The sequence below is a fragment of the Haliaeetus leucocephalus genome, unplaced genomic scaffold, assembly GCF_000737465.1.
Source record: "Haliaeetus leucocephalus isolate CR32 unplaced genomic scaffold, Haliaeetus_leucocephalus-4.0 Scaffold656, whole genome shotgun sequence".
NCBI lineage: Eukaryota > Metazoa > Chordata > Aves > Accipitriformes > Accipitridae > Haliaeetus > Haliaeetus leucocephalus.
Genome location: NW_010973092.1, coordinates 17088006 through 17101147, shown reverse-complemented (window position 1 = coordinate 17101147; position 13142 = coordinate 17088006). Strand labels below are relative to the sequence as shown.

The 13142-nt window shown below is 43.9% G+C and overlaps 1 protein-coding gene across 4 annotated transcripts in view; it reads left to right on the top strand.

The window, feature by feature from the left end:
* Window positions 1-10932, top strand: part of SLIT3 (slit homolog 3 (Drosophila)) — a 531488-nt gene extending 520556 nt beyond the window's left edge. For all 4 annotated transcript variants that reach the window (XM_010579134.1, XM_010579133.1, XM_010579136.1 and 1 more), the window contains 4 exons: window positions 4059-4213; window positions 6580-6865; window positions 9079-9287; window positions 10440-10932. In XM_010579134.1, the coding sequence (XP_010577436.1) occupies window positions 4059-4213; window positions 6580-6865; window positions 9079-9287; window positions 10440-10678 (889 nt within the window). In that variant the 3' untranslated portion in view covers window positions 10679-10932. The remainder of the gene's footprint in view (window positions 1-4058; window positions 4214-6579; window positions 6866-9078; window positions 9288-10439) is intronic.
* The last annotated feature ends 2210 nt before the right edge of the window (window positions 10933-13142 follow it).

The window sequence follows — 13142 nt, the reverse complement described above, 5'->3', positions numbered from 1 at the left end:
TGGCCCTGCGCCCTCCGGCACCGGGCGCGGTGAGGCCGCGGCGCGGGGCCGCTGACGAAAGGCGGCGATCCCCGACTCCGAGGCGGGTATTGCCGTTCCGCAGGCTGTTTCGGGAGGGAGAGCTCGGTGGGACCACCTGATCCCCAGTAAGAATTCAATTAAGATTTTAATGAAACCCTTGCAGAGAGCTGGGTCGGGGAGAGGCCCCTTGAAAAAAGGCCGAGCGCAGCAAGTTTGTGCCGCGAGCCGCGTTGCGATGCGCTGCTCGGCGTCTGTGGCTTTCTTCCCTTCATCTCCAGCCAAGCCACTGTCTCCAGCTGCCTCAGACGATTGCTGAGTCTCCTAAAGGCCCAGCTACACAAGAGGCTCTGAGGAGAGTTCATACGGCTTTTCTCTCACCGCTGGTTTCTCCCCCGATGTTGTCTCCGTCTCTCTCAAAATCCAAGGGCATCTTAATGTCTTTCTGTCAGCAACAGCAATAAGTGCTTTAACACAAGTATCTCCCGGCTGGGCATTTTCTGCCGTCCTGGCCATCCACACTCAGCTTTTCTATCATATGTCTGCGTCTTCTCAAAAAGCAAATGAGTGCTTTGCCTGTTTTATCTGCTTTACAAAACTGCCCTGGCGGGCGATGGCTGCAAGTTACTTTGTTTCTCAAAGTCCAGGCACAGATTATTTTAATTCGGCGTTAAAAAGTGAAATAGTCAGAACTGAGTAATATTCATCCACAGGTACCTACGGACAGGGACCCTCACTCCCTTTCCAGCAAAACTACCAGCCCTGGGTACGCTGAAAGGCATGAGCACCACGTGGGGTGGCTGCTTCCATCGCCAGGACACACAGACTTTTGTTTGCCTGTTAGCTAAGGCATAATCTGGAAGAAGCACATGCTGTGGAGGAGTAGGTGATTAATGCCTGTGAAATCCTGGCCCAGAGAAGAGCCAGCCCTGCCAGACATGATAATGTTGTCCTCCGACAAATGGTCATAGCTTGGCCTTCTTCAGATAACGATGTGGTTTTATGCGTTAGCTTCAGATACTGATCCCACCGGGGAAGGGTTCCCTGTCGTACAGCCATCCATCCCACCTCCTCAACGCTCAGCTCTCAGAGCTGATGGGTTTTGGCTATACTTCTTCCTTTCGTTGGCACTTCCGCATAGACTAACAATTACAAATACGCATTTCCATTTATCTCGCACCTTTCAGCTGCAAGTCAAAGTAGTTTACCCATATGAATTAAGCATTGCAACACAACAGTTAGATATGCAGGGAGTACATAGGGATCACCCAGTCGGCGCATTGCTGTAACACAGCTGTTTCTTGTAATGTGGCAGATACTTAGCAGAATTCAAGAATATCTAAACAGAAACTTTGGACCAGCTGTTTTCAAACTTATTTGAGTCGTCAATCCATAAAGTAGCCAGCTAGAGGTGTGGGCCCCAACACAGCAGACTCAGGAACGGTGATGATAGGCTTGGTTTTCGGAGTTGCAGGCGCTACATCACCTTTGGCAATGAGTCTAGCATAAGTCCTCAGCCTCTTATCCCAGCCCACGCAACTCACTGCCCTTGCAGTGGCCCTGATATGACTGTATTTTGAGCCAGACTGTCTACTGGATCAACTGGATCTGGATTTTTGTACAATGTTAAACTTTTTTTTTCTTTCTTTCTTAAAAACACTTCAGTCAGTACCATCAGCTCCAGGTTCTTAAGACCTGGCTCCCGGGGCTCTCTTGCCATCCTGAGGATGGGCAGGAACCGCAGCCCAGCTGCTTTCCTGCAGGTCAAGGATGAGCAGTTCAGCCAGCAGAGCTTTCCCGGGAGCTGTTCTGTGGCAGAAGTAACTTACCTCATGTTTATGTAAAGCTACACCATAAAGGTGCTCATATACTGCTGTCATCTTATAACCTCTGTAATCTTACGTAAACTTTTAAAGGCATATGTGTTTGTGATTCATCCCAGAAACCTGTGGGGACAGCAGCACTGTAGAGGCACGTTAGCTCAGTTTTGAAACAGCTGTGCGCTCTTAAACAAGCACATCCTCAGAAATGCCTGCAGTGCTGAATTTCTGCCTGACATTGCTCAGGCATAATTGGTTATGTCAGGTCTACTGTAAAACATCATAAAAATGGAACTTCTTCCAGGAACAACTGAATTCTGGTAATTTCAAAGTCACATACTTTGTTTCTGAAGTTGAGGTCCTGTTTCCATGCTATACCACCCTTACACATCAGTTTTGCAGGACTGGGCACTAAAGATGGGCAGCATGTCATCTAGGTTGAAAGGTGGACACATCTAAAAGGTGATTCATCCTCAGAGATGAGTCACTCTGTAAGTGTGCCGGTTTCTCTCCACTGACCGTAAAGAAAATCTGCGTAAATAGAGACATCTATGTTGCAGCTTTACAGAACCCCTGAAAGAAATCTGACCTATGACTTTGTAACTTACTGAGAGAGGATGCTGAGCTTACGGGCCATTTGAATGAGCAGAAACCCATTCTTAAAACTAACCTTTTACATTTTAATATGGTATTTACCACTTGTGCAGCAACCCCAAATCCAGATTTGGCTAAGCAGTATCTCAGGATGCCTAAATCCCACAGTTGGTGTTTTCTGTCTTTATCCTTACGTAAGAGAACCACCACCCAGCTAGCAAGCCTGCTGGGAGGAATTTGGAAAAGGATGCTCACAGGCCAAGCTTAAGATGTGTTGGCAACACTGTGCATGTGGGCAGTTTACGTAGCCCACAGTCTAATTTTGGCTGTAACTGCTACTGCTATTAGATTCTCATTATGCACTGGTGTTTGCATGCATATGGAACAGAGGCTGTACCATTTAATTACATCTACAGCAGGGGAAATGTCCCATCACATCTCTAACTACCAACCTAATTTGAAACCCTCTTTGCTCAAGAGCAGGTAATCCCACCCTTGCCCCTCCCTGCTTTTGGGACTGCATGAAGTTATCAAGTTGTTTTAGAGAATTTCAACAGGCAGCATAAAGGCTTGAGAGCTGAAGCTGCTCTGAAAATAAAAAATTATAGTGTGATGCAAATTGAATTGTACCACTGTATCTTTTAATTTCTGGGAGACTGAACTGAACATGAAGGTGAAGATGGTATGTGGTGCAGACTAGCAAAGAGCTGTTATCTGACTCACTGCAGGCTTCATGCATTTGAAAAATCAGTGTTAAAAATACCTGAGCAATAAATACACGGTGCCTTTAATACCTTGTCTGCTCAGATGGCTCCCTGCTCCCTGTCATCCCCCCCAAATTCCTGCTGTCTTGTTCTCAGACCTCAATCTACACCTAAATGTTTCTCAAAGAGGAGCAGCACTTTGTCAGTTTTCCTTGCATTCAGGTATGACTGTATTGTATTGTATTGTGCTGTGTTGTGTTGTGTTGTGTTGTATTGTATTGAACAAAGTACCCCAGTCATTTATAAGCCAAAAACTCCTGAGTTCCTTCTGGGGCTTTAAGAAACCCAGCCTGTCCTTATGCCTTAGCATGTAGTTACAAGAGACTTCTGCTGTGAGGAAGTGCTGGTTTCAGAGGCCCCTGCTGTCTCTTGCCCCAAACTGCAGTCCCTCCCTGCCCCTGTGAAACAATTTGCGTTTAAACTAACCATACAAGAAGAAATCATTTCAGTGATCCAGCTTGTAAATGGGCACCAAGCAGTGTGACAGAGGGGAGCAAGCTGCGGCTGAGAGCACAGGATAGGGGATTTTAGGTAATTTTGCCACCAAAGCCAATATATCATGTAGCTACACCCTTGCTTTTCTGCCTGGGGAAACACAACTACAGTAGCTGCTATTCTGATTACCTGTCCTCTCAAGTGTTATATATCTGTAGTTACTGCCTGCACGGGCATCAGCAATGTTTAAATTTGTACCTTGGAGGCTCACGCTAGAAGAAATGTCAAGAATACGGTGACCGTAAAGGAGCACGGAATGGGAGCTGTGCCTTGCAAGGTGTAACACCAGGACACAGGATGTCACAGAAGCAGACGCAGTTCATTGTTAATGTCATCTTCTAATTCTCTTTTTTTCTTTTACTTTTAGTGTGGAAACAGTAAATGATGGGCAGTTTCATAGTGTGGAACTCGTGATGCTGAATCAAACTCTGAACCTGGTGGTGGACAAGGGGACGCCCAAGAGTCTAGGAAAACTCCAGAAACAGTCTCCTGTCAGCCTCAACACACCCCTCTACATTGGAGGTATAGTGAGTTGCTCTGGACTTTGAGATTTTAGCATGTCTTCTCAGAAGCAAATCATCTTCCATCCTCTGGAGAGGACTCTCCAGGGGCAGGGTGCGGAAACTAGCAGTTTACATTTCCTCTCTGCCAGAGGTTGCTTCCCTGAACAGAGAGCCTGGAAACCACACCTCTGCTGTTCTGCTTCGTACTCCATAGTCCACTAGCACCCCACCGCATGGCCAGCACAAGCTCACACACCACACCAGGGAAGTTAACCCCAGCACAGCGCAGGCAGTTTCTATGTTATACAGTCATGGCAAGAACAATCAGTTTGTCATTTCTAAAGCTTTCAGAACTGGCTGGCACCAAGATGTCGTGGTTGAAGAATACAATGGAAGTGTCACAAACAGTCACGGCAAAAAAGCAAATCAATAGTCAGTAGGTTTAAATATACCATAAATGAGAGGTCTTTCCACTGGAAATTTTATAGAGGTCTACAATTTTGGGGAGGAAAAAAAGATTAAAACCTCCAAACCATGTTAACACACAAGCTGATAATGAACTTCTTGGCTAATAGTTTTCTCACGAGAAACTGAAGCCAGAGCTTCAGTATTAGAAAGATATTAGAATTGACCAAACTTCAGTTAAGTTTTTTCACATTCAGTACTGATTTTGGGGGGAAGGAGGGGCCAAGTGGGGTGGGGAACAGATGCCCAGAATAATGAGTATCCCTGTGATTAGGTGTCTGGATATGTGAGACAGCATAAAGGCTGTGTTCTGCCCAATTGATTTGTTTTTGCCAGAACCCCCCACTAGGTCTATTCTGGACTGAATGTTGAAATCTCTCCCTTTGGGTAACACGGAGTTCTTGAATTTTTCAGTCAGCCTGTTCTAAATACAAAAGTCAGCAGAACAATAATAGACTGAGAAAGTCTTTGGGCTTTTTCTAATGAGATCATAGAAGCCAATAGTAGAAACTCTCACCAACCTCACTTGGTGTTGGTCACGCCTTTTGTAAATAATTACCTTTAATAACACTTTCCTAAAAGAATGCTGAATGTTGCACTTGTAAATCAGAAAACTGGCTAATCTTGCTTTGTACAGAGCTGAACTTTTATAATTGGCTCCTATTAAGAATGTCACAGGCTATTGAAGAGCATTATGAATCAAAGCTAATCTGCTGTTGAGGCCATCACAATTTCTCCCTCCAGCGCAGCATAAAAGATACCAACTCCGCAGCAATTTATACACAGGGAACTTGGGAAGTAATCACATGGAGAAGTTTTGTTAATGGATGAGCATTGTGGATCAATACTAATTCTCAAAAAGTACCTACAAAAAATGCATTCACAGGACAAACCTGAGACCTGAAATAAAGGACTATTGGATACCAGATGTCATGGGCCCAGTGGAGACTTTTTTTATTGCCCATTAAACCCTCACTGTCCTGCATGTGCCACCTCTCTGTGTGTAGCATTCCCATGGATGCCAGCTGCCCTTCCACTGCAGACTGTTTAATTAAAGTAATTGATTAAATCATCCCAGAGCAATTGTTCCTAACCTACACTAAGCTTTAAGACAGACACGATTTTGTCCATCTCTCCAACTACATCACCTGGTATAGCAACTTTCCTCCTAACACAGGTTTAAACAAAGATGCTGGTTTTGGTTTAAGACCATCTTTAACAGTGGAGTTACTTATGGATAACAAATTCAGAGGCCTTACATGGTTGAAAATGGAAGCACTTGCCTATGCTAATGCATCTATACAGCCCAAGAGGATGTCAGTGGGGAGGGCGTAACACAACATCCAAAAGAACCTCCTGGCCATCTGAGCATATGAACTCTTCCAAGTGCTTTAGCAAAATGGAGGGTACTCACCACAAAGACTTGGCCTGGCCCCCCGAAGTGCTGTTCCCTGTCTCTAGTGTTTACCTGCACTAGTTTCGGTGGGGTGCACTCTTGCCACTCCTCATCTTAATGCTGTGATCTTGTAATGCCTAGCTATCTTGCTGTATCCCAGAGGTGGTGGCTACCTGCTGTCAAGTAAATACATTCTCAAACCTTTCGGAAGGATAATTGCTATTAAACTATAGACAGAAGGAGCATTATCTAAGGACAAGAACACATGGCCATTGGCCAAAAAAAAGGACTTTTTCTTTTTCTTGTCCTATACTTCCTACATAAGCTTGGGCAAGTGATTTTATTTTTGTTTCTTTCCATTTCCAGAATGAGGACAACGAGACTGTGCTACCTTATGAAGGTCCTATGCAAATTAGTTCTTTAAAGATTATAAGGGGCTGTGACAAAAGAAACATTAGCAATTATAATTTATGTACTATCATTGTAACTGTGAGTAAACCTTCCCTTTTTGTTTTTATCTGAAGGGATCCCAACCTCTACGGGATTATCTTCACTGCGCCAGGGTGCAGATAAGACACCAAATGGTTTTCATGGATGTATTCACGATGTCCGCATCAATAACGAGCTGCAGGATTTCAAGGATTTACCACAGCAGTCACTAGGAGTCCTTCCTGGCTGCAAATCCTGTAACATCTGCAAGCACGGTATTTGCCGGTCCCTAGAGAAAACAAGTGTGATTTGTGAGTGTCACCCAGGCTGGACAGGCCCCCTGTGTGACCAGGAAATTGGAGACCCGTGTCTTAACCACAAGTAAGCTTGAATGAATGCTGATGGGGGGTGCGGAAGCTTTACAGCTAATGCATATTTCACATTTCAACTTGTAAAACCACATCTGACTATTTTTGGAGGTGCTGGATTCCCACATGAAATTATTGACAGTTGTGAGTCAGCATCCATGGCAACTCTCAATTTCCATGTCTTGTTCTGATGTTGCTCACTCTCCAGATGAGCTCTTTGTCCTAGAGGAATTAAGGTGTTAATACTTCAGGTCATACTTTCAGATGTGACTCTAGGCATTAAAATATGAAAACTCCTGTTAATGGGTATGGCTTATCTCTGAGGTGGTGAGTGCCTGCACTTATTCAGAGCAGAGCTACCTGTGAGCAGGAGGTACACATTTTAGGGATATGCTCACAGCAGCATTGGACCCAGTATTCAAACTAACTCCCTGAAAACCATTATGCACTCCAATGTGAACAGTTTTAAATTTCCCAAATAGCTGACTTAAATATTACAGTATGAAACACCCCTTTAAAGTGCAAGTTTAAAGGATAGCATGGAGTTGCATGTGAAGGGAGCATAAGTGTAAAGCATTCACAGTTCAAAGGCTCAATAACCACATCTCCATCAGAAACACTGGATGAATAGCTTGCTTATGGCAAGTACACAAGGAAACAGTCCAACGCAGACCAGCAGCCTGCTTAGTTCAGTGCTGTTTTGTAAGCAGATAGAAGTACTTTTGTTTTAGAAGCTACTTTGGTTGCACTACCTGTGGAAGGGGCTTTTCACAAGCACATACTTTTGACAGGTAAATTGACACAGTGAATAATCACTCTCTTAAGGGCAGAAATTTAACTTGGCACAGGTACCATTTTAGACTTGCTTCTGAGTCTAATTCTGCAAAGTACTGAACCCTGGAAGGTGGTGAGAAGCACCTGAGAGTTTACAGACCAAAGGTATGAAGACCTAAGTGAAGAAACACTCAGAGACCCAAATGTATCCTTGAATTTCCAACATCAGCATGAAGCTGTTGTGGTTGGACAGAGAAAAATAAGGGAGTTCCAGATATTTACGTGATGAGGGATTGTTTCTCTCATAATCCAAGGAGAGTGATGCAATCATGAACATAGCCCCCTTGCTAAGGAAAGTAGCTGCACGTATTTTTAATGCTCGCATACTGTCCCACCTTTCATTAAATTAGTTTAGCCTTTTGGAGTTGGCTCCTTAAACCCAAGCCCTTTGTGTCCAAGGGAGTATGGTGCCCTGCGGGTAGGTGCCTGCTCCAACACTCACAGATTAATCTCAGTGAGGAAATACAACTGTAAAGAACAGGTAGTTGATAACAAGAGTAACTATCCAAGCACACCTTTGGTTAGTGGGGCAGAAAATACTACTTTGTATAGACTGTGACTCCCTTTATTACAGTATTTTGCATGTCTTGACGTGACTGAAACTGCTTTTATTATTTGTGCTTTTTAGTTCAAAGCTTAAAAATGAAGTGTACAAGGATTCAACATAAGCAGGGAACAATTTTAATGTACCAGAAAGAAAATAAATAAAAATAAGACATGGGTTTATGTCAAGCAGGACCTGATACAGCAAAGGTTTATAAGCCCTGAGCAGTTTTAACTTGGCTGGACAGTGTTGCTTTCTTCCCTATCCTCAGTCCATTTCAAGTCTGTCCCTATCACAGAAGTGGGGATGGTGTCAACCTGCTAAGGATCAACACCCCTCCCTGTGGTATTCCTCAGAAATACCAAAGCTCACTGCACACCACAGCAGCCAGGGAACCCTTGAACTACAACTGGCCATCAATAAGTCTATGCATAGCTTTTCCACAAGCACCTTCGTTTATCACACTGTTTTTCATCACCTGATACTATTTGTAAAGTAATTCTGCTAAGGAAGCCTGGGCATGCAGCTAGATTGTTGGCACTTAGTTCCACGTGCTGATGCTGTAAATGTGAGCTGTCTTGTGTTGATGCCAAACGTTGGTCCATGCTCACGGAGCCTAATGTTTTTCAAAGAGATCGCTTAGGATCACAAATTCTAAATGTATTCTCTGAACGTTATCCAGTATTCACTGAAAGCTCACAGTTTCTTCAGAGTGTTTGACACTGAACTTCTGTTTTTAGATTAGTATCCTGGAATAAAATGGGCAGAAATGTCAAAACCAAACAACCCTGAGAAAAGGAACTTTCACGTCTAACACAGACCAGCTCTAAATGTTTCTCTTTCTCCAGGTGTCTGCATGGTAAGTGCACAGTGGCCACTGTTGCTTACACCTGTAAGTGCATGGAGGGCTACACAGGCATGTACTGTGACAAGAAGAACAATTCCTCAAATCCCTGCAGGATTTTGAAATGCAACCACGGGCAGTGTAAAATTTCCGAGCATGGGGAACCCTACTGCGAATGCGATCCAAACTATAGTGGAGAACATTGTGACAGAGGTACGCTTGGCTGCAGGGCCCAGGATGCTGGTCTGCTGCATTTCTGGTTTACACCTTTGTTTTCACCTCTCTTCCATGTGACTTGTACTTGGGGGTAAATGGCAAAGAGTAGAAGATAAAGCTAAGTCAGCCTCTGCAGAGCAATACAGGGAGGAGAAAAGAACCACACAACAGCTAGCTAGCTAGCTACTATCCAAACATATGGAAAGGGGACATCTGTAGTGAAGAGTTTTATTCTGTCTCCTGAATCCTCAAGGTTCGCTGCTCCCAGGATTCTGGTGGGATGTTTGAAGGAGAGTTTGTTGTGAGGTTTACCCTCAGCAAGCAGTGATCAGTTAATTGCAGTGCTGGGAAAGGAGGTCTCACCCTGCATACCAAGGGCTTTGGTAGATGACATGAGCAGGAACTGGAAGGCAGGAGGTACTGCTCATCTGAAGTGGCAGTGAAAGTCCTCGGCTTGCTCCCTCTGATGCAGCTGAGCGGGTTTCCTGAGGAATCCCACAGATCATGCTGGACTTTCCTACTTGGGCAGCAGCCCAACTCTTCTGCCCTGACCTGAAAACACTCACTGGAAACTCAGTGAGTTCTAACTTCATCCTTTCTGCCTCTTTTTGTTCCTGTACAGAAGAAAGGAGCTGGCTTGTATTATTTTTATTTAGGTTGTGCCTTTCTTGTGAATGAACCACAGACTTTCCAAATTATACACATATACAGCCTCACCAAAATGTATCTGGCTGCTGCAAAGTGTCTGCAGAACAGCACAGACATTTTCAGGTATCCCAGATTGCTAATGTCAAGCAGAGCAGGCTGACCTTTGATCCTGAGAAGCAGAGGTAGTAAAACTAATTCATATTTTGCAAGAGTGTTGCAGGATTCAACACTCAGCATTCATTAAAGCACTTCCAGAACTGCTGATCAAAGCCAGCAGGCCTCCTTGGCCTCTGCCTTGTGCCGGATATTACACATTTGTGTAACACAAGCTCTGTTTTGATGGCAGGTACAAAGCAGTGAAAGATTAAGGTCCTTCTAATGCCATCTGTTTGGCTTGAATGTCTTTACAAGTAGAGGGCTGTTTGCTGATGTTTGGGGAATATCTGGCAAAATAGTTACCACATTTATTTTTTTTCCTTTACATCTCTGTTGTCTTACCAGAGAATCTCTGCCAAGGAGAGATAATTCGAGAAGTAGTCCGTAAGCAGCAGGGCTACACATCATGTGCTACTGCCTCCAAAGTACCCCGTCTGGAATGCCGCGGCAGCTGCGGCAACGGGCAGTGCTGCGTTCCTCTCCGGAGCAAAAGGCGGAAATACTTCTTCCAGTGCATGGATGGCTCCACCTTCACGGAAGAACTGGAGAGACATGTGGAATGTGGCTGCTCCAAATGCTTATAAGCCATTCTCCAGTCTCTTGCCACTTTAATCGACTCAGAAGCGCTATCAAAACGGGACCTATTTACTTTCAGAGTGAAGAAGAAGAAAAGAATTATTAAGTATATTGTAAAATAAACAAAAAATAGAACTTATTTTTATTATGGAAAGTGACTATTTTCATCTTTTATTATATAAAGTATCGCACCACTTTGGGTATATGTATCATATAGTGAGTTATTTTTACCATGAAACTTTTTTAACAGTTGTAAGAAAAAAAAATTCAAAAGTTAAAATTTAAAAAAAAAAATATAAAGAAAACATAGCCTAACAGGAGAAATCCGGGGGTGACTTTATAGTTATGCACAATGAACAAATGTAAAGGTGTTCCAAGGACCTGCCACAGAACTGATACGGGCTGAAGAAATCTCTGAGGCTCTGGGTGGGTCTCCTAAGAGAGAGGATCCCCATGACTGACAGCCATCTCGCCTGCTCAGGCACCCTGAGAAAGCCTCCCCCTCGGTCCCTTGCTCTGCCTAACACTGCCGACGCTGTTTTGTTCCTGTACAGTGGCTCCGCTTGCTATTCTTGAACTGGTTCCCTATAGCACGTAGGCACTGCCATAGCTTGAGGCTAACTACATTATTTGACTATTGTAATACTATAATACATTTTTTGCTGTGTATGTTGTATTTATCTGTGTTCACATTGTATTCTTCAGCAAATGTATCTATAGAGCACAGGCAGCTCTATCCAAAAGAAGGGGACGAAGGGAAAGGAAGTGGGGAAATATGTGTTGCTTTGGGAAATTTGGGGGCAAAATGTGAAATAAGTGCTAAGTAATGCCTAATAAATGACGTAGTACTTTTGTGTAAACTCCTCAGCTATGTTATTTCCCAAGTTTGTGCCTTTTTGCTCCCAGCCTTGAGCCCTTTTCTGTATATGAAATATAAGGAATGCACTGCTACATAGTTTCTCACGCCTTGACACTTTAACTTGCAAAGGTTGTAAAGAGCATGAAAGTATTGCAGGTGCCAGACGGTACCTGCAACGTAATGGCTTTTACTCCCACTGTCACTTGAGCCATGGGTGTAAGCTGGGCGGTAGCTGCCTGTTCATCCACACTCTGGTACTGAGCAGTTGGCTACTTTTCCACAGCTTTTTAAACGAGCAGAAGTTGCACTATATCCATGTGAAGGTATTCAGCCGACATTTGTCCACCTTAGCAGCACCCTCTTCTCTGCACGAGGAGAGACGTCACAGCTCCATCCCGTCCTGTTCTCATGTTTGGTGCAGATTGACCAATTCAGCCAAAGCTTTTCCATCTGCACTGCTTCATATCCTGCACTTGTGCCTCCCAAAGGACTCCCATTAACTTTAGCTGTGTTCAGACCCAACACTGAATAGGAAATGGAAATCAATGCAGGGATAAATTCTTACTGTGAATGTGAGGCAACAATTGACTCTCGGAGGGAGTTTGATTTTTGGAGAGTTTTTGGCAGGGCTACCTTTCAGGGTCAGTAAGTACGTGCAAAGATTACCATGGATACCTTGAAGTTTTTCTTAGGCTCAAACGTCCCCATCAACAACTGTTCCATTATCAGTGTAATTTCTTTCTTTCCCTAATATAGCAATTATTATGGTCCTTTCTTCAGTTTCTCTTTCTCTAAGAGAGGTTAAGTCAGTGATGATTCCTAGCAGCCATAAACTCCTTTTGGGAACGCTCACTGGTCTCACCAGAAAGATCTCAGATCAGGGGCTTCGGCAAAGGCTGAGTAGGAAAGCTGAATCAAGAAAAGGGGGCTTTTGTTTGACTGGGGCTTTGGAAAGATGCACAGAATGCAACCCTGCCGTGACAAGTATAAGTGTTTATTTCCCATTAAAGTGTCCATCTAGTTATCATGCAACCAGAAAGCTCTAACATGCTTAGCGGTTTTCTGCCATGTCACATCTCTCCTTAACTGCAGCAGTTTGTTCATATTTGTTTGTTACTACCAGAGCAACTTGAGCAGAAGGGACATAACCAATACAATAGCCATCTCATAAAATAAGTATCAGTGTGTGGAGCCTGCAATCAGTGAAACATGAAACAATCATTAGTTAATGTGCTAAACTCTCATTGAAACCATACAGCTCAAGAGCCAGGGAAAAACTAACCCTGGCTGCAAGTACTGTGGGCTGCTTTTTATTTTGAATATAACATCAGAAGCTCATAGCAGCTGGAGTTTGTGGTGTACAACAAAAACCACCCAAACCCACAACCTACACATTTTAAAAATTTGTGCAAGTAACTGCAGGCACTTGGGCAAATATGTGCCTGGCACACCACTACCATTAATGTTTCATTCCAGCTTAAAACACTTTAATTTCTAAAGAAGCAGCTGCTATGGTGCCAGGCAGAAGAAATCCAGACTGAGCAGTGGCTTACAAGCCTTCTGTGTGCTCTACTGCACTATTTGTAGCCACTAAACTGCCAAGGCCTGCAGAA